The 18,994-nt window shown below is 43.4% G+C and overlaps 2 protein-coding genes and 1 pseudogene across 3 annotated transcripts; all 3 read right to left on the minus strand.

Annotated features, from left to right (window-relative positions):
* Positions 1-4,190: 4,190 nt before the first annotated feature.
* SPMAP1 (sperm microtubule associated protein 1) lies at positions 4,191-7,224 on the minus strand (the record flags this gene model as incomplete). Its single annotated transcript, XM_081162393.1, has 3 exons — positions 4,191-4,348; positions 5,225-5,324; positions 7,018-7,224. The coding sequence occupies 3 exons, from the start codon at positions 7,222-7,224 to the stop codon at positions 4,191-4,193; spliced, it is 465 nt and encodes a 154-aa protein (XP_081018519.1).
* A 1,848-nt stretch (positions 7,225-9,072) lies between these two features.
* On the minus strand, positions 9,073-14,186 carry RPL23 (ribosomal protein L23). Its single transcript, XM_081162649.1, has 5 exons — positions 14,118-14,186; positions 13,451-13,534; positions 13,028-13,156; positions 9,328-9,441; positions 9,073-9,210 (listed from the first exon to the last, which is right to left on the minus strand). The coding sequence occupies exons 1-5, from the start codon at positions 14,128-14,130 to the stop codon at positions 9,128-9,130; spliced, it is 423 nt and encodes a 140-aa protein (XP_081018775.1). The 5' UTR covers positions 14,131-14,186; the 3' UTR covers positions 9,073-9,127.
* Positions 10,040-11,037, minus strand: LOC308568733 (U2 small nuclear ribonucleoprotein B'' pseudogene; annotated as a pseudogene). The gene is made up of 2 exons: positions 11,010-11,037; positions 10,040-10,710 (listed from the first exon to the last, which is right to left on the minus strand). The product of its transcript is annotated as a U2 small nuclear ribonucleoprotein B'' pseudogene (transcript).
* Positions 14,187-18,994: the final 4,808 nt, after the last annotated feature.

Genomic DNA, 18,994 nt, shown 5'->3' on the forward strand with positions numbered 1-18,994 from the left:
TCTCCCCTATTACCACCACGTCTCCATCTAGACATCATTCTGGACCTCTCCCCCATCTTATGTGAATTATATCAATAAAGCTTTACTTAAAAGAAAATCAGTATCACTTGCCATAAGTAGAATGGAAAATCAAATAGAATATTATTAAACACTAGCTAGATATGTCTGCTCTTTGATTAAAAAAAAGATTCAGAAGTGTTAGCTGACTGACACCAAATAAAACTTTTCCCTTATGTTATTCAGGAATGAAAAAGGATTGAAAGAGAATAATTTTTTCACTCTGTGGTTCAGTGTTTTTTGTGTGACCTGTTTACTAGCTGCTGTCAAGCTGCATATACCTGCAGTACCCATTCCACACTTGGGGCAAACTGAGGAACAAAATGTGAAGCTGCAGTATAGCGCTGGAGTGTGGCATGGACTCCATCTATTTAAGCAATTCTTATTAAGTGGCAAAGGAAGAGGTGTGAAAGCATTTCAGATATCAATTTTGTACATCGTCTAACTAGAAACAAACCTCTAAAACTGGTATCAATTGAGTTTAAGTAGTTTCTTAGGGAAATTTCTGGGGAAAAACACTGAATTGAAACAGGGACTGGCTACCTTGTGGTGAAATACTCCTCAGAGTTCTAACCCTCACCCAGCCTGTTCGAGACATTTCTGGTTTATTTGTGGCCTGTTCTTACCTTTTGAATATTGTAGTTGGGGCCCTGTGAGAGCAAACGGAAGGGAAATTAGAAGAGCAAGTCCCTCTTCCACACTTCAATGGTTAATTTGTATTAGATAACTTGCAAGGGTTTCCACTGACCTTCCTTAAAACCCTCCTCAGCAGTGCCAGGTAGAATTGGATCCAAAGCCACCAGAGTTCCTAGACACTATTAGGAGACAAAAACAATTCACTGACTCCATAGGGAATCATTGGACTTGAGATTGGGACTTCTGTGTGATGAAATGTTTTAGTGCTGCAATATGTCCAAATTGTTTTAAGTGTGGCAATACATAATTAAAAGGGTGGCCTTTTAATTACAAAGGTAAAAAGGTGGAGTGGCTAGGTGTGTTAACAGCAGCTTCAAATATTGTCATGGCATGTGTCTGTCACAACAAAGATACCACAAAAAGGGCAGGAAACTGAAGACAGTTTTCATTTGACCAAATGTGTGTATTGATAGAATTATGTCTACTGTTCAGCTAACAACTGCCATCTTATATGGCACATCCAGTGTATGCCTAGCACATAGTAGGCATTTTGTATTGTGGCTACTATGAACAAATGAGTGAATGAATGGTTGCAAGAATGCAAGAAAAGTCCTGGCCACTGTAAAGAGAGCAAGCACATCCAAGTGGTCACTGCTGAGGAATTCCAACTCAAGAGATAGGCCCCAAATGATGGAGAAGAAATTAATAACACTTGTTAGAACAAAAATCTCTAAATGGGAAGGGATCACCAAGTATATCATTGAAAACTTCAGAACATCAAGAAGAGAAATTCTGGTTTTACAGAGAGAAACAGGTCACATATGGGAATAAGAATGACATCAAGCTTATCAAGAGACTCCAGAAGACAATGAAGATTTGCAAACCTCTGAAAAAAATTTTTTCAAGAATTCTTTTCCAAGACAAACCACTTCTCAAGCATTCAGGGAAAATAAAGATATTTTCAGACATGCAAGAACTCAAACATTTTACCTCCCCTATATTCTTTCTCAGGAAGCTCCTGGGAGTTATTTTCCACCATATAAACCAAGAAAAAAGAGGACAATGTCCAGGAAACAGAGAATCCAACACAGAAGAGAGGGAACAGGAATTCCCAAGGCACCAGCTGGGTCACCGGCCTAAACACCTAGGAGCAGAGGAAGGAAGGTGTCAGATGACTGCTTTGAAAAAATTAATTTCATAGGTTTGGACCAGGTGAGTACTTGTACTGTGAGGCTGTTGAAGAATTTGAAAATAATTGTCAACAGGCACAAAGAAAAATATGCAAATGAAAATGAGGTAATTATCTTCAAGAAAAAAAAATTTCAAGGAAGGAAATACTATCAGTGTACATATAGATTAACTCGATAGTAAATAGTATTTATATGATCATGATAATGTAAACATAACTGATTTAACACAAAATTTTGATCTAATTTTAGCAAATGGGGAATAAAGGGGTATAAGAATGCACATCCTTGACTGCTAGAACTGGAAACCGATAAATCACACTCTCTCCTTACAATGGTTTCTTCAAGGAGGAAAGAAGTGTTGTGGTGATATATTCATTTTTGCACTCACACACTCCTCCAGTCCTGGGGGAGTACCTCATGTTGTCAAACTTGGTGAGGCAACACTCCCTCCCCCGCCTCGCATAAATCAGCACACGCGTCAGACCACAGCTCAATCAAATTATTCCATTTGGCATTTTTTTTAATTTGAGGAACTGTCCTGAAGATACAAGTGCAGCTGGAACAATATCCACGCTGTAGTGACGAGAGCCCAGGGTTGGTGGCACCGACAGTAGACATTCCCAGGGTCGAGACCTGAGCTGAATTTCCCTGCTTGGCAGCCCCTTGTAGTTACCTGTTATCTGAGAGGTTCTCCAGCTTTTCATCAACTCTGAGAGTCCCCACCATCCCTCCAGGAGACTCCTTTTCTGCGTAAAGCAGCCAGAGTGGATATGTTCCACTCTAAGAATTAAGAAGAAAGTGCCCCTAACCCTGTAGAGAGGGGATTATGCAGCGACACAAGCAACAGGTTAATGCTACTCTTCAGATCAGGCAGAAATATCCCTTCAAAAAAAGCTCCAGTTTGGAATTATGTCTAGAAAAAGTGGGTATTTTCAAAAGATATTTTTCTTGAGGCACAAACAAATGCCCTTCCTCTGACAGTTGTGTGTGAATGTGTCAACTTTCACTAGACTGAAAGTTCCCTAAGGACAGGGACGCTCTTGCATCTTTTAATTCACTACAGCCTTGCATGTACTAAGCTCTCAAAAATACATGTTGCATGAACGCCTCTGTCTTTACGATCATACATCAGATTGCTAAATTTGTGTTCACAGCTCTGACTTAATCTTAGATTTAGAATTTCCCAGGGGACTATGTTTTTTTGTTTGTTTGTTTCTTTGTATGTTTTTTATTGAGTTTATTGGGGTGACACCCTGTCTTAATTGAATCCTGACGGATGTTCCATGAGTCCCTCCTAACTGGTTATTTGGGATGTGGGAGGAACCAGTAGTATTTCAGAATGGGAGCTGAGAGTTCCTTGTCTCCTTCAGTAACTTTGTGGCTTGGAGTTAGAGTGTTTATGGGACTTATAATGGAAGTGAAAAAGTAATGGGAAGGGGGCACCCGGACTTGAACCAGGGACCTCTTGATCTGCAGTCAAATGCTCTACCGCTGAGCTATACCCCCAGGCCTGCTTTGTTTGTCCTTCTTGTCCACTTGTGGTGACTCAATGTAATCAGGTTCCACCCACACTAGAGTCCTGGCAAGCTTTGTGTTCTAAAGCCCCACCTTCTTTTGTATTCATCATCTGCTTTGGCTTTTCTACTGGCCATCAATGAATTGGGTTGGGGCACTTGAAAAAAATGACCTTGAAGCTAGCTGAAAGGGAAACTGACATAGCATTTGTAGAGAAAGTATCCACAAGCACAGTATTACTGTGTCGGAATCCTTGGGTTGAAAAAGCACCCCAGATATTACCTTGTTCATGCCCTCCCTCTTGATGAATTGAAAGAAGGAGAAGAGAGATGTCAGTTCTTTTGGATGGGACTCAGGAAAATCGGGAAATCCTTTTTAGGCAACCAATGGCCAATCCCTGTGGCCACATTGCTTGCTCCATTCTTGATGGAAACAGTAGCCAGCTTTTGACCTGGCCCTGCTGATGCCTGGGGAAGAGCTTTGTTGAGGGCTAGGTAGTGTGGTTCCCCCTTATCACACTGACGGGAGAACTGAGGCCTCTCAAGCCTGGTACTGGTTGGCATGGAGTATAAGGGCACAGGCCTGAGATACACTTTCTCCTCTCACCTCCCCTCCACTGGGGAGAGAAGCTGAGAGGAGAGAAACTAGCCTCCACCCCACTCCAACTCAGGGAAGAAACAGCACACTTAAAGGTACAGATAAAAATAATTTTTATATAAAAGAACATGGGGAGTTCATCTAGACATCTGTCATAGAAATTCATGTTGAGGAGTGTGAAAGGAAGAGCTGCTGTTAGAAGAGAGGGAATCGGGTGACCTCTCCAAAGACAGATGGGCGCTGGCGGAGGGCTGGGGTGTTCCTGCGATAGCCAAACTGACCATTGAACCCCCTGTTCATTTTCACGTCGGCATTGTAGTGGTCATGCCCGGTCACCTGCTGGAGGGAATGCCCTTGGGGGTGGAGAGAGAGGCCTGAGCGTGCATTCAGCCCCCTCTTGCTTTCTCCATTTCCACAGGGCTGGTATTAGGATACCAACCCAGCTACAGTCGCTGTGCTCCCCGTGTCTAGCTGAACCTTCAATCCTCAAATGTCCTGAGCCTCTTTACTGAAAAGCCAAGACTTGGTGAAGTCAAAGAGACAGGTGGCTTCCTAAAAACCCAACCTCGTACCAGGAATAGTGTGCAGGAGTGTGAATGGTACAGGAGGGTCAGAAACTGGGCTTGGCTGAACTTGCCTTGCTCCCAAGAGAACTGAGAAAATTTCATCCTTGCCTCTGACCCATCTGGAGAAAATGGATGAGCTCAGTTTGGCCAAATGGTACAAAGGATCATGTTACCAGAGTGTGGCCAACCGGTGGTGGAATTGGGGTGGGAGGAGTGTTTACCCTGTCAGAAAAACATCTCTCAACTCTCCCTTTCCTGTTGCTGCTTAACTGTGCCTGTAAAATGAGCTGGACACAGCCTGCTCAGGAGCAATGAGATGAATACAGGCTTTAGAGTTAGAAAAAGTGTAATTCCAATCCCAGCTCAGCCCTTCTTAGCAAATCACTTTAACTCCCTAAATCTGTTTCCCAGGGTTGTAACATGGGGGTAGTGTGTGAGGGTAAAAAGCACCTGACATATAGTAGGTGCTCAATAACTAAATATAGGGATCACGGTGACACCATCTGCTTAAGTTATTAAAAGAAAAGCTGGAGGATGCAGTCCCTGGCCCTCCTCCCCCCAACCAGGTCTCTCTACCATCCAGTTTCTCTCTCTGAACTGTGGGATGCACACCACTCTTCCCAGGTGGGACCATGGGGAGGCTGAGAGCAAAGTGGCACTTGCCTGCCCCTGCCCAGTTTCTCCTGTTGAGGTATCTCTGTTCTTGCCCGAAGATGTGGAAATAATCCACTATCCAGCCGTCCCTTCCTGTACCTCCATGATCCTGAGAGTAAAGGAGAGAATAAAGAAGACTGTCACCATGCTGAGAGATGCAGTGCAAACTCCCCTGAGGCTTGTTGGGAGGGGTTAGAGGTCACAGCCAGGGGTAACAGGCCAGGCAGATTAAATACATGCGTGATCTATATTGCCTCTCAGGGAGAGGCTGTGTGCTTGGCACTTAGGGGCTCAGTATCTGCTGCCAGACAGGTTCCAATTGCAGCTCTGCCACTGAGATAGTTCAAATGAAGGGCTTGGCATAGTAAAGGTTCAATAAACATTATCATTTAAATGAAAATAATTGTCACAAGTGGTTGTGACAATACTTACAAACTCGAACATAGAAAGTTTCAAAAGTGCTTACACCATATTCTTTTCAAGCTTTAAAATATTTGTCTTTTACCCTGGCCTGTTTGGTCAGTGGTTAGAGCGCCGGCCAGTGGACTGAAAGGTCCTGGATTCAATTCCGGGAAAGGGCAGGTACCTCAGTTGCAGACTTAGTCCCCAGTCAGGGTGCCTGTGGGATGTGTCTCTCTCACTTTGATTTTTAAAAAAATATCTTTGTTGATTTCAGAGAAAAGGAGAGGGAGAGAGAAACATCAATGATGAGAGCCATTGATCAGCTGCCTCCCGCACGCCCCCTACAGGAGGGGATTGAGCCCGCAACCCAGGCATGTGCCCTGACCAGGAATCGAACCTTGATCTCCTGGATCATAGGTCGATGCTCAACCACTGAGCCACACCAGCAGGGCTCACATGGATGTTTCTTTCTCTCTTCCTCTCTCTCTCCCCCTTCCACTCTCTCTGAAAAGCAATGGAAAAAATAAAAAAATATTCGTTTTCTCTTTTTACCCCCCCGGACTCTGGCTCCTTCTGTCGTAAAAGTTACGAGTAAAACAGCAAGTACACACTCAAGCATAGCACACACAGATGTGTGTCCATATATACATGTACTGAACAAGCACATGCACACACAAACACTTGGGATCACCAAAAAACCCCTAGATTTGTTCACAGAATAACTCCCATTAAGTCGTATTCATACCGCTGTGAATATGACACGAATATTGGAGGAGAAAGTGGTAGATAAAAATGGAACCATTAGCAAAAAGCCTCAGAATCTTTGATCCCAGGGAAGTAGTCCGCTGGGGAGGAGAGAGGCAACACCAGCGAGGGAAAGGACTGGGCAGAAGGGAGGTCTGCGGTGGTTTGGCCGGTTTCAGCTCACAGGTCCCTGCGAGTGAGCCCCACTGCAACTATGACGTCACCGGCCAGAGGGCGTGGCCTTGGTAAGTCTAGACAGTTCTGTCTGGTTAACTGAGGTCACGTGAATTTTCGTGCTTTTAGAGAATTTGCAGTGTGAGGTCATCCCACAATAGGTGGATCTGTGACGTCCTAAAGGCCAATAAAACCAGTTTGGGAGAGGAGGGCTTTGAGCCCAGTTCCCTAGGCTTGGAGAAACCCCAAATGAGATCATTCTCAAGTTTAGGGGTGGAAGGTTATTCTGTGAGGCCAGTGAGCTCACGCTCAACACCTATCACCCACCTCAAACAGTTCCGCGCGTTCATTAAGAAAACAGGGGGTGGGAGTGGGGAAGCCACCCTGGTGGTGGGGGAACTCTAGCGAGACACGCCAGGATTTGGGAAGCCGACCTCCCACCGGGGACAATCTCTGCACAGTGCTTTGGGGCGCTCCTATACCTGATCGGTTTTCTGCAAAACGGGCGGAACCACATGACTCTTGAAGTACCGGCGGGCGTGGTAGTCCTGCTGCGCATTGTAAGGCGGAATCGCAGACCAGAGCCTGGGCCTCAAATGCTCGTAGGTGCTGGCCATGGTGCTCACCGCCACCCCATCCAAGATGAAGCCCTTCTCCAGCCGCAGAGGACACTGGCGCAAGTGCACCATCCCAACCATGGGAGCCTCCAAGGGCTTCTCTGGTGGGAGTGGTGGGCCCTATGAAGGGGCTGCCCCGCGCATTGTTACGTGGTGTCAGGCCCCCTGCGACACAAACCCTATTGTCCCCATCCAATGGACCGCTCTTCGAGCTGGGGGGGCGGGGGGAGTAGTTGCTTGCATGGCCCAGAGGTGAGGGATGACCAGGGGCCATGCAAGAGGAATGAGATTGAAGGGGAGGAGAGAGGATTACTGAATGCGGGTCTCGTCAGACCCAGCTTCTCGTTTTCGTTTAAGAGCAAGGCTCTCGGTTCCCCCTTTATCATATACGTTACCAACTCAGTTCTGAAAATCCTGTGCCCAGAACGGATGCGTTCAGATAGCACCTACTTCCAACTCTCATTTTACAGAACTGTAAGCTGAAGCTCAGAAACGTTGGAATATTCCCTAAATCCAGAGTGGCAGATCCAGGACCAGAATTTGGGTCTCTTGACTTCCAGTTAAGTTCACTTAAAGCACTTCCCCCCTCCCCACCCAATTCTTTTCGTATGTGTGTACGAAATCATTCATCTTTCTGCATCAAATAGGTGTGAGGGCTGCGCCTGTCATTTTTCCCGTCAATACTCAATATATTTAATCTTTCTACACTATGACAGAAGAGCATCTATGTCAAATCTGAAATTACAGGAAATAAGTCTATAGTTTAGGTCCATTAAACTTTCAAAGAACCTGGAAAAAACATGTACAGAGAGACAAGTGGGAATGACAGGCCCAGCCCTCACATTTGATGCAGAAAAATGATTTCACGCACATATACATGATATTCATATATATATACTACATATATATATATATATATATATATATATGCATATAAAATTTCACACAAGGGAAATAAAAGGATTTTCAATCGAGGACCTTCCCAGGTCCTTGTCACAAGATTTGAAATTAACCAAGCTGGAGAATGCAGTAGCAGAGAAGCCAAGTGTTTTACAGACTTCAGATTTAATATTCCTAAAACCAAGACTCAGTCTAAATAGAGCACTGGTTCTTAGTCTTGGCTGCACCTTAGAAATCTGGGCAGCTTTAAAAAGTACTGATTCTATCTAGTCCTACCTCCTGACTTAAATGAACACAAACTTAGTATAAAAAGCATATTCCAACATCTTTAGGCTAGACTACTGATCTCAAACCAGCTAAATGCTCTTTTCCCAGACCCTGCATGTCACTTAAATCATGGTTTGGAAAGAAATGCTACAAATAGTCAGTACCTCCAGGCAGAACTTTCCAGGATTTATGCCTATTGTGCTGACATAGTATCATCTCCTTTTATTCTCAAACTAGTGTTTGGCAGATATATAGCCAACCTGTCAAGACATTATGGCAAAAAACCTCTAGTTACTATTACCGTAGTCATCTTCCACAAGAGCATATTAACATGATATTTACTGTGTTAGGTTTCACAAATATACCCATTTATGTGCAAATTTCCCCAAAGAAAACCTGTACATGCAAAAGTGTGCATCTACACAAGTGTGTACCTATTTCCTACTGATATCACTCAGACCCGTGTGTCTAGGATCTGAGCAGACACTCTACCTTATCTTGAACACCCTTCTAACTGCAGAGCAGTTACCTGGGGTATCCTGTCATCAAGCAGTACCTGCCATTTATTTACAGGCTCCAAATATCTCATTTTCATAGCAGAAATGGGAAAGTTCCAAAAGTTCTGTACACTCAAAGTGCAAGGACTGTTTATGCCCAAAGAAAGTTTGCAGAGCAGTTTCCGCTTTACAAAGGAGGAATGTGTTAGGTGGTGTCAAAAAGAGCGACACGTAGAAATAAACAGGAAGCCAAGCATTGGGAGGAAATAACTTTTAATGGGTTTTCTTTCTTTACAAATACACTGGAGTTATCATGCAATGCTGCCAGCATTGGATGCAATCCTGGGCCACAAATCTGCACACTCCTTTGCAACTGGTCCCGTGATGGCAGAACCTGCATAAAAGAATGAGGTGTCAGATAAGCTCTGAGGGTCTCTCCTTTGCTTGTACTACTAAACCCAAGAACTAAATCACCCAAACTCAAAGATCTAAGGAGCAATGTCTTTCTTACCTTTCATCTCGCCTTTATTGTTTACTATGACCCCCGCATTGTCTTCAAAATAGAGAAACACGCCATCTTTTCTCCGGTATGACTTTCGTTGTCGAATTACCACCGCTGGATGTACTAAGAAGGAAAAAAGGACAGCAGTCATTAACCCATCAGGCCGGGTCCCAGGGCCACCAAAAGAAAGCAGTTTACACATTATCTGTTCCCCAGTATTTCCCATTTGGACAGATGTATGCAGGAAACTTGCTTAATACTTCCTATACTTTTCCCCATTTCACCCAAATAGGTGGATACTATCAAGATCCTAACACCACAAAACAGAGAACAACGCCCCCCCAACACACACTCCAGACCGAGTATGTGGAGAGGCCAAGCTGTTAACCTCTAAGAAAGTACATACCTTGACCTAAAAACTACTGATTCCAAGAACGTGTTGGAATTAAATGATCCATACCTTAGGTTTTATAAACTCATCTATACACCCAAAGAAAACCTGTAACTGCTAGTGTGCATGCGTATGCATACATACACATTCCATGAACACGCCCAGGATCTTGATCAAACTACCTTATTGCAGTGCCTTTTTAAAAATAAGAATACAAATAAGTTTATTGTACAAAATTGAGGCCTTCATATTTCATAGTTCACTAAGGCTAAAGAAAGGCTAGGCTATTTTTAAAAACCTGTACAAAAATTTCACTATCACTAACCCACCACCTCAACTACTAAAATGGCCTGACCAAATGGTATCAAAACCAACACTATAAACATTACACCAAATCCTTTAAAGACAACTATCCCAAATGTTATTTCTTAGCATAGGTGATCTTCATAGGTGATCTTAATTAAATCCTTGTAAAATATCCCCGGAAGCACCAGTCCGTCATTTCCAAATTCAACAAATGCAACATCATGCCTCTCAGGTACCAAACATCCTTTCTTGAAACCAGAAAACCAGTTAAACAGCATGGATAACATTATCTCGTTAGTCCCTTCTGCTAAATTATTAAGGAATAAAATATAGTTTGGAGGGTAATCAGGGACCTGAGGATTTGATGTTGCATTTCCTTGGGTATTAGCTGAATTTGGTGTTCCCTGACCAGGCTTTTCATTTGTGGTCAATGCTGTCCCAGTTTTGGCTTTTTTCTTCTTTGTCAGCGAAAGTGTCACGCATTTCTGCTATTTTATCAGAATCTGTTTTTGCATACTGGATTCACATTGGCATTCCTTGTAACTGTCTCAAGGTATTTGTGGATGAGGCCAGTTATTTAAACACAACAAAGGTTTGCCACCCACCCCCATCTTCATGCTCTTTAAAGCCACAATATGTATCTACTACATGGCCAAACTGCGAAAACAGGGCATACAAGGACCTCCTCAATTCTTCTTAGTAGAGTAAAAAAATTTGGAATTAACCCAAATATCACACGGCACATACACAGAACAGAACAATTTAAAAACGATTATGGGTATCTCTAACATAGAACATCATCTGTAAAGCAAGTAGAACGGGTTAAAGCGAAGGTAATGGTCCCACTTACATAGGAAAGTTTGCAAGCTTATTTTTTTGAAAGGAGCCAGGAAAGAAGGATATACAACAAAATATTAATTATCACTTATCATCTCTTGGAAGTCTAAGTGTTGGATAATTGAAATTCAACTTTTCCTGTGTAATTATGTTTAACCTTTTGAGGAACTGTTTTCCAGGGTCATACCTACCTACACTAAAGTGAACTTTTTTAGGCCCTCAAAATGGAGTCTACTGCACTTGAAAGAACTTGAGTCTGCCCGGCCGGGCGTGACTCAGCGGTTGAGCCTCGACCCAGGATCCAGGCAATCGGGGCTTGATCCCCAGTCGGGGGCGTGCAGGAGGCGGCCGATCCATGACCTTCTCATCATGGATGTTTCTATCTCTCTGTCCCTCTCCTCTCCTATGAAATCAATAAAAATATATTTGAAAAAAAAAAAAGAAAGAACTTGAGTCAGACACACCTTTGATTTAAGACCTGACTGATACCAGCTTGGAGACCTTGAACAAGTTAATCTTCTGGAGTTTAAGTTTTCCTCTAGTAAAATAGGGGTAACAGTTACCATTTCCACATTCAGGATCAGACACTGGAAATACAGGATTTTTAAAATAAGGTCAGGGAGCCTGGCTATCCTTGAGCCGAGTTCTATCTATGTACGGAGATAGCCTCTGATCAAGTTTTTAACAAGAATACACACTGAGCCCAGCCAGCGTGGTTCAGTGGCTGAATATCAACTCACGAACCAGATCAGGGTTGTGGACTCAATCCCCAGGAGGGGGCATGCAGGAGGCAGTTTATCAATGATTTCTCACTGATGTTTTCATCTCCCTCTCCCTTCCTCTCTGAAATCAATAGAAAAAAACCCTTTCCACATTTGTGTTACACTTTAAGTCTAAGGTGAGAAGTATTTGTTTACCAGAAGTAAGGACCAAAGAAGACATTAACTAACAGTTAGCAATTCACAACTATTTTTAGAACCATGAAGTGTTCTCTGTCTGTCCCACAACTGATTGAGACTCACAGCACATCCTGCTGCCGTCTCACCCACAGTGATGGCTAACTGCTCTGCCCTTCCCTGACAGCCCCCTAGGCCACAGATCAGACCCAGCAAGTGTTCTAAAAGGAAAACCAGTCCAATTGCACACCATCCCAATCTACACTGATTAATCAATGCTTAACCACAGTGCTACTTATTCCTTGCCTACCAAGCCCTCAAAAGGACATTAAAGGTGAACAAAGTAAGATTTCTGAAAAAGCTAAAAACCAGAGTGGGGTGGGGTATATAGCAGGCCTACAAGGAGTAACTTCGACTTGTGGCTAAAACCTGTCACATTTGTAAGAGATGGCTAGGATTTCTCAGGAAAAGCAAGGCATCCCAAGACAGAGACAGACAAGGCAGGCACACAAGCCAGACAGGACCTCACAAGTCTTTAGTGCTTTGAGGCCCTCCTTCCCCTTTAATTCATATACTTAGCAGGAAAACCTCTGGGGAGTAGCCCACGATTAAAAGCACCAAGCAGCTGCCTGTTTCTATCAGAAGAGATTTAGAAGCAACCATGTCAAACCCTTGACATCACAAAGGTGAGTTAATCTCATCTAAAAAAACAACTTATCCTAAAGAATGAGAGATACCGTGTTATTTGTACCTACAAAGTGCTGGGCAAAGGCCAGCGGGGTACATGCTTAGCACATCACCTGAACCTAAACACTTGAGAAAGTATCATCATTCCCTTTCAAATCAGTAGTTCCAGAAAAGGAACCTGCCTGAGATGACATCAGGTCTTAAAGCTGTGATCTCACCTGGCTGAGCTCTAAATCACCTACCAAAAAAATGTATTTACTAAAGTACCACATGTTCACCTGTAACAAGGGAATCAGCAATGAACTAGATCTTAAGTATAAGACAACCCTAAATGTCACACACACAGGGCTTTTGCTTCCATGGCTGTAGGTATGTGAGGTGGTAATTACTAGCTGAACTTGCTGGAGGAGGGGCACCCAGCTTAACACCGGAAGCGGACGAAGAGCTTAGAATATTTATCTCACGCTGCTTCTCAAAGGAAATCAAGCTTTAAGATGCCTTGAGGATGGTAAAAAATTACCCCATTTTTCAATAAAGGGAGGAGTCTTCAACTGTCCACTAAGAGACAGGAAGGTTCGGTTACTCTACTCACCCTTCTTTCTGAGCTCTGGTTTGCCTTTTTTGACTGTGGCCATCACCATGTCACCCACACCAGCAGCAGGAAGTCTGTTCAGTCGTCCCTTGATCCCCTTCACAGAGATGATATACAGATTTTTGGCTCCTATAAAAGAATTTAAGCAGAAATGATTTTTTTTTTTTTTTGAGGACCTATTATGAGGCAGCTCTGCAGGTGTAATATTTCCCAAGCCTCTCCCTCCACTCACATTCATCTCCCCCAAGCTGGAACACCTTGTTACACCACCGATTGAAGCAAAACAACACAACATGCTGCTGCTTCACCCAAAAGCAGTGTTTTTACTTTGCCCTTTCTTGACGGCTCAGTGGGTCATTAGCAAAAGGCCCAATGAGTGCTTTTAAAAGGGGTAGTTTGGCAGGGTGCAGCCCAAGGTCTCACCTGTGTTGTCAGCACAGTTGATCACGGCTCCTACAGGAAGACCCAGGGAAATCCGGAATTTCGCCCCTGAGGACCCACCACGTCCTGTGGGTAGGAAGGGAAACAGATGTCACTGTCCGGTCATGCTTCGGAGTTCCCTTCACATTCTCAGTCCGTAAATTCATTCGCATATACTTTCGAAACGGTTACCTACAGACTTGCTCTCTCTAGGACTCCACTTAACTCCCATCCCCATGTGCCAACCAGTTCTCCTGGCAAACAGCCAATATATAACTACCTTTATGTTGAGAATAAGGGGCCTGCAGGACTCAATCCTCTCTCCAACTTTTGCACCACGGAGCTCCTCCTGCAAGACGGGAGGCCGCGCAAGTCGCGCACTCTCGGGCCTGTCAGTCCAACTTGAACCCCATTACCGCAGCGCTAGGCGCGGAGCGATCACGCGGTGTTCGGTGTGGAATCGTGTCCGAATCCTGCCAGCTCAACTCTGCAGGCCTCCCGCCCCCGCCACTTTCGGGGGCCCAGCCAATACTCTCCGCGGAGCCCCTCCTCACCCTCTCTAGCTCGGACGGGAGCAAAGCGCCCCAGCTGCCCATGGCCGCTGCTCCCGGCGAGGCCAGCAGCCACCACGCAGCAGATGGCGAAGGATCCCCCAGAGCCAAAACCTCACCTCGCTTCGACATCTTGGAAGCCGGAAAGAGATAGAAAGGAAGTGGATACAAAGGATGCTGGGATATGAACTTTCAGGCCCGCCCCTTGTCGTCACGTGACCCGGGGCTCGCGCAACCCGCCTCTTCCCGCAGGGCGCTGTGCTTCTTACGTAATAAATCCTGGAAGTGGGCGGAGGGCTGCAGAAATGAATGAAACCTAGACTCTCGGCTTTACGAGTTCGAAAGAAGTTGCGAACACGGAAGCATTGGCTTGTTAATTTACCCCAAACCTTTTAAGCACTTAGTGAGTGAAGGGAAATTTAGTAGGTCGCAAGGTCAGAAGCTAAGATGTAGTGGAATCATATCACGTAGGGTTTTGTACCCCATTATGGATACTCCGTTCAGAAAGGATTAAAACATCTGTGCTGTGTAGGGGACCCCAAAGAACACAGGGCGTGGGAGGGCTAGGGAAAAATGCTAAATGGTTTCATTAGGATATGATATAATTGAGAAATGCCATTCTAGCGCGACGGGTAATTATATATAAAAGCCTGGTCCCATATCCATCTGCATTGTAGGTATCTTGCTTAATTAATTACTCCTTTCACAGCTTCAACCTCCCCCATTCTTCTGGTTTCTTTCTTTGTCAATACTGCACTCACTTAAATATTAATTGAGTGCCCACTTTATGCCAGACACTGTCCTGGGCGTACATTAGACTACATCGGGGGACAAAACGGATCAACATTCTTGCCCTTATGGAGCTCACTGCTAGGTGGCGGTGGAGGTGGAGATTACACACTGTACGATGGATACAATGAATTGCAATATGTAGTATGTTAAATGGTGTTAAGTATTATGAAAAAATAAAAGCAGAACAAGGTAAGAGGCATCAGGAAGTGGGAGGAGGGGCAGATTGCAATTTTAAAATAGACTGGTCAGTGTGGGCTTCATGGAAGAAGTTGACTTTTTTTTTTTATTATCTTTTAAAATATGACTTGATTTCAGAAAGAGGAAGGGAAAGGGAGAGATCAATGATGAGTCATTGATCAGCTGCCTCCTGCACGCCCCCTACTGGGGACTGAGCCCACAACCGGGGCATGTGGGCTCACGGGGAGTCAAACTAGGATTACCTGGATCATAGGTCCATGCTCAACTGCTGAGCCACCTTGGCTGGGCATGAAGTTTACATTTAGAGCAAAAACTTAAGGTGAGTTAGTATTACCAGTGTCCGGGAAGGAGCAGTCTTGATAGGATCATCAGCTAATAAAAAGGTGGAAGGCAAGAGTGTTCCTGAACAATAGGAACAGCTAGGAAGCCAGGTGTGTCTGGGTGGAGTAAGTAAATGGAAAAATAGTAGGGCGCAAGGTCAGAAGCTAAGAAGTAGGGGTTTGCATACCATTATGGACTTTGGCATTTATGGACTGAAATGAGAAACCATTTCCCCGTTCTAAACACTATCTGACGAATATGTCAGAAGGATCACTCTAGTTGAGACTGGACTGTGGTGGGAGGGGACACAAAGATACAAGTATAGAGGTCTGTTCGGAAGCTCTGGCAGTAACCCAGGAGAGAAATGATGGTGTTTTGGACTCCAGTGGTAGTAGTAGAGGTAATGTGATGTGGTCAGATTCTGGATGTGTTTGTAGGGTGTGAAAGAAAGAGAGGAGCCAAAATGTATCCAAGGCTTTAGGTCTGAGCAAGTGGAAGAGAACATTGCCATTAACCTAGATGGGGAAAGTTATGGGAGGGGTTTGTGGGGTGAGAGCAGGAGTTCAGTTTTGGACATGTTGAATTAGATGTTTAGACAACAAAAGGAGATTCAAACAGCAAGTTGGACATAGTAGCCTGAAATTCTGGAGAGAAGGAGACATAAATGTGGGGGTTGTCAGCATATAGGTATACTTAAAGCCATGGTAAAGGATGAGATTACAAAGAAGAGTAAATAAAGAAGACCATGGACCAAGCTCTGGGGCACTTCAACACAAAGAAGTCTATACATCTATAAATTTAAAAATCTCTCTACCACTCTTAAAATGCCTTCACTTGATCCTTCCAGCTTTTCTAGCTACTAATTTTTCTGTCTCCACTTCTCAACCAAATCCTATGAATTTCTGAACAAATGATTTCCTTACCAGATTTGTCTCTCTTGATAAATAGAACCACCATCCATCCAGGGGTTCACCTGGGACTCCTGTCCAAGTTCTTTTCAATTTGCCTTCTAAATGTCTCTCAATGTCTATCCACTTATCTCCATCTTCTCTACCACCACTCTGGTCTAAGCCACCTCTTCCACCTCTTGCCTAAACTACTTCTGAAGCCTCCTAACCTATGTCCTGGCTTCTATTTCTCCCCCCTACATCCACTCACTCAATGACCAGGAATACTTTTTCAGAAATATAAATATTCTGATGTCACTCCCCTGAAAATCCTTCAATGGTGTCTATTGCTCTTAGAATCAAAATTAAAATCCATATCATGGCCTATGAGACCCTGATCTGGCATTGTCCTACCTTGTCAACCTCATCTTGCACCATGCTGTTTCTTGCTTTGCAGGGTTGGCTTTTTAGCCCTAGATACCATCCATGCTCCTAAATACCCATAGGACTCACATATGCTTGGAATATGTACGCTGTCTACCCTTGTCATGTATTTCACATCTACTGATTTCTCAGATCTTGGCTTAAATGTCTTTTTTTAGAGAAATCTTCCCTGACCCCCATACTAGGTCAGATCCCATAAACTCTCTTAACACACTGTATTTTTCCTTCATACTATTCATTGCAAGTTAAAAATATATATTTGATGATTATTTGTTGAATAACCACCCTCAACTGGTCTATAATTAGCCTATAAGCTCCATCAGGGTTGGGTCCATGTCTTTTTTGTTCAACAGTATATCCCTAGCATTTAGCATAGGGCCTGGCTCAATAAATACATGTTGAATGATTGCCGAACAAATGAAGTCTACCTTAATGTTCCCATGTATCAGCATCCTTGCATGAAGAAGTTTTCATTAATCTACAGCATTAGAAATATTTGGAAATGTAGTATTTCTTATAAAGCTACATTCGTTCAACTTAAAGGACTGCCTAATTTCCTGGGATTATCTTCTTTAATCTTTATTGGTGTTAAAAATGTTCCTTTCAATCCTATAAAAACTTTTCACCCATTTCAGTGGTCTGTGAAAACCAAAGATCTGGGAAAGGATCAGTCTCTATTTCCTCACTCCCTGCATTCATACATTCCTTAAAGACGTGTAATCTAGTTTATAGCCTCACTACATGACTGAAGATATATTAGAAATTATATATACTGAAATTGTACTAAAAGGTCACCGTGATCTACTTGTTTTCAAAACCCAAGGACAAAAAACAGAACCAAGAAAAACCCAAGGACACTCCTTCGTCTTTATTTTACACTCGGACTATTTCCATCTTCTTAACACTCTTCACTCATGGTTTCCATTATGCTAATAGTAATAGAAGTTACTATTTATGAAGTGTTAATAAGTGCCAGTCACTGAGTTTAGCATTTTATAGGAATATGCCTTCTTGGGTTCTCCCAACAACCCTGTGATGTAGGTATTATTATTCTCATTTTACAGATGAGAAAACTGAGCAGTAGGTCAAGCCATGAGTACAGGATCACACAGACCATGAAAGGCAGAGCTGGAATGCCACCCGAGCTGGTGGATTCCAAAGCATAGGTTCTAAGTCACTATGCTATCCTGCTCTTCCTCTTCCCTCATTGTTTTTCTCTGGGTGATAACACCCACCCAATAACTTCAATTCCTGCCTATATGCTGATCGCTCTCCAGTCTGTATCTCCAGCCCAGACATTTCTGTTTAGCTGGAGCCAGTACAGATTGTCCCAGATTTAAAATGGTCCAACTTAAGATTTTTTGACTTTACAACGGTACAAAAGTGATACGCATTCAGTGGAAAACATACTTTGAATTTTGAATTTTGATATTTTGCTGGGCTATCGATATGCAGTATGATGCTCCAGGGATGCTGGGCAATGGTAGCAAGCCACAGCTTCCAGTAAGCCATGTGATCATGAGGGGGAACAACCATACTCTGCAACTGTAGTATTAAATGCATTTTTTACTTACAATATTTTCAACTTATGATGGGTTTATCAGGAGGTAACCCCATTGTAAGTGGAGGAGCATCTGCATATGAACTGATGATTGGGACACTTCACCCTCCAGGCGCTTCAAACCCAACCTGTCCAAAACAGAAATCATAATTTTCTCAGAAAACATGCTTTTCTGCCCGTATTAGTTTTCTTGGTTGGTGCTACCACCAGTGTCTCAAACAGAAAACAGGGACACAAGTCATTCTCCTCTTCTCCCAGGTTCACAGGCCTAATAAGCAAGGTCTGCTGACTTGACTCTACTTCCTAAGTTTTTCTATCCAAAGGTCTGCCTTTTAGAAGCTATTGCAACAGTCTCGAAATTGTTTGACCATAATCTCCCACTGCTTAAAACCCTGTGCTGGCCTTCTAGTGCTTATAAAGCCCACAATCCTTAGCACAGCACTAGAGACTTTCCTGAAATGACTTACCTTCTCCCTGGCCTCGTCTCTTGTCATCTTGCCTCATATACTTCATACTTGAACAATACCAAACTGCTTAGGATCGATGGACTCTTTCTTGCTTTCCTCACTATTTATTCTTCAAAACTCCATTCAAATGTTATCTTTTTCCTGTGCCATCTCACAACCCCAACATTCTCTGCCCTGAGCCACCTCTTTACTTAGAACGGTGGTTCTCAAATATTTTCATCTGAAGGCTACTTTGCATTCTTAAATTATCAAGGACCCCCAAAAGTTTTGTTTTATATAGGCTATATCTATTGACATTCACCAGATTAGAAATTAAAATTGTGAAT

This window comes from Miniopterus schreibersii, assembly GCF_964146895.1.
Source record: "Miniopterus schreibersii genome assembly, chromosome: 16".
NCBI classification, from domain to species: Eukaryota; Metazoa; Chordata; class Mammalia; order Chiroptera; family Miniopteridae; genus Miniopterus; species Miniopterus schreibersii.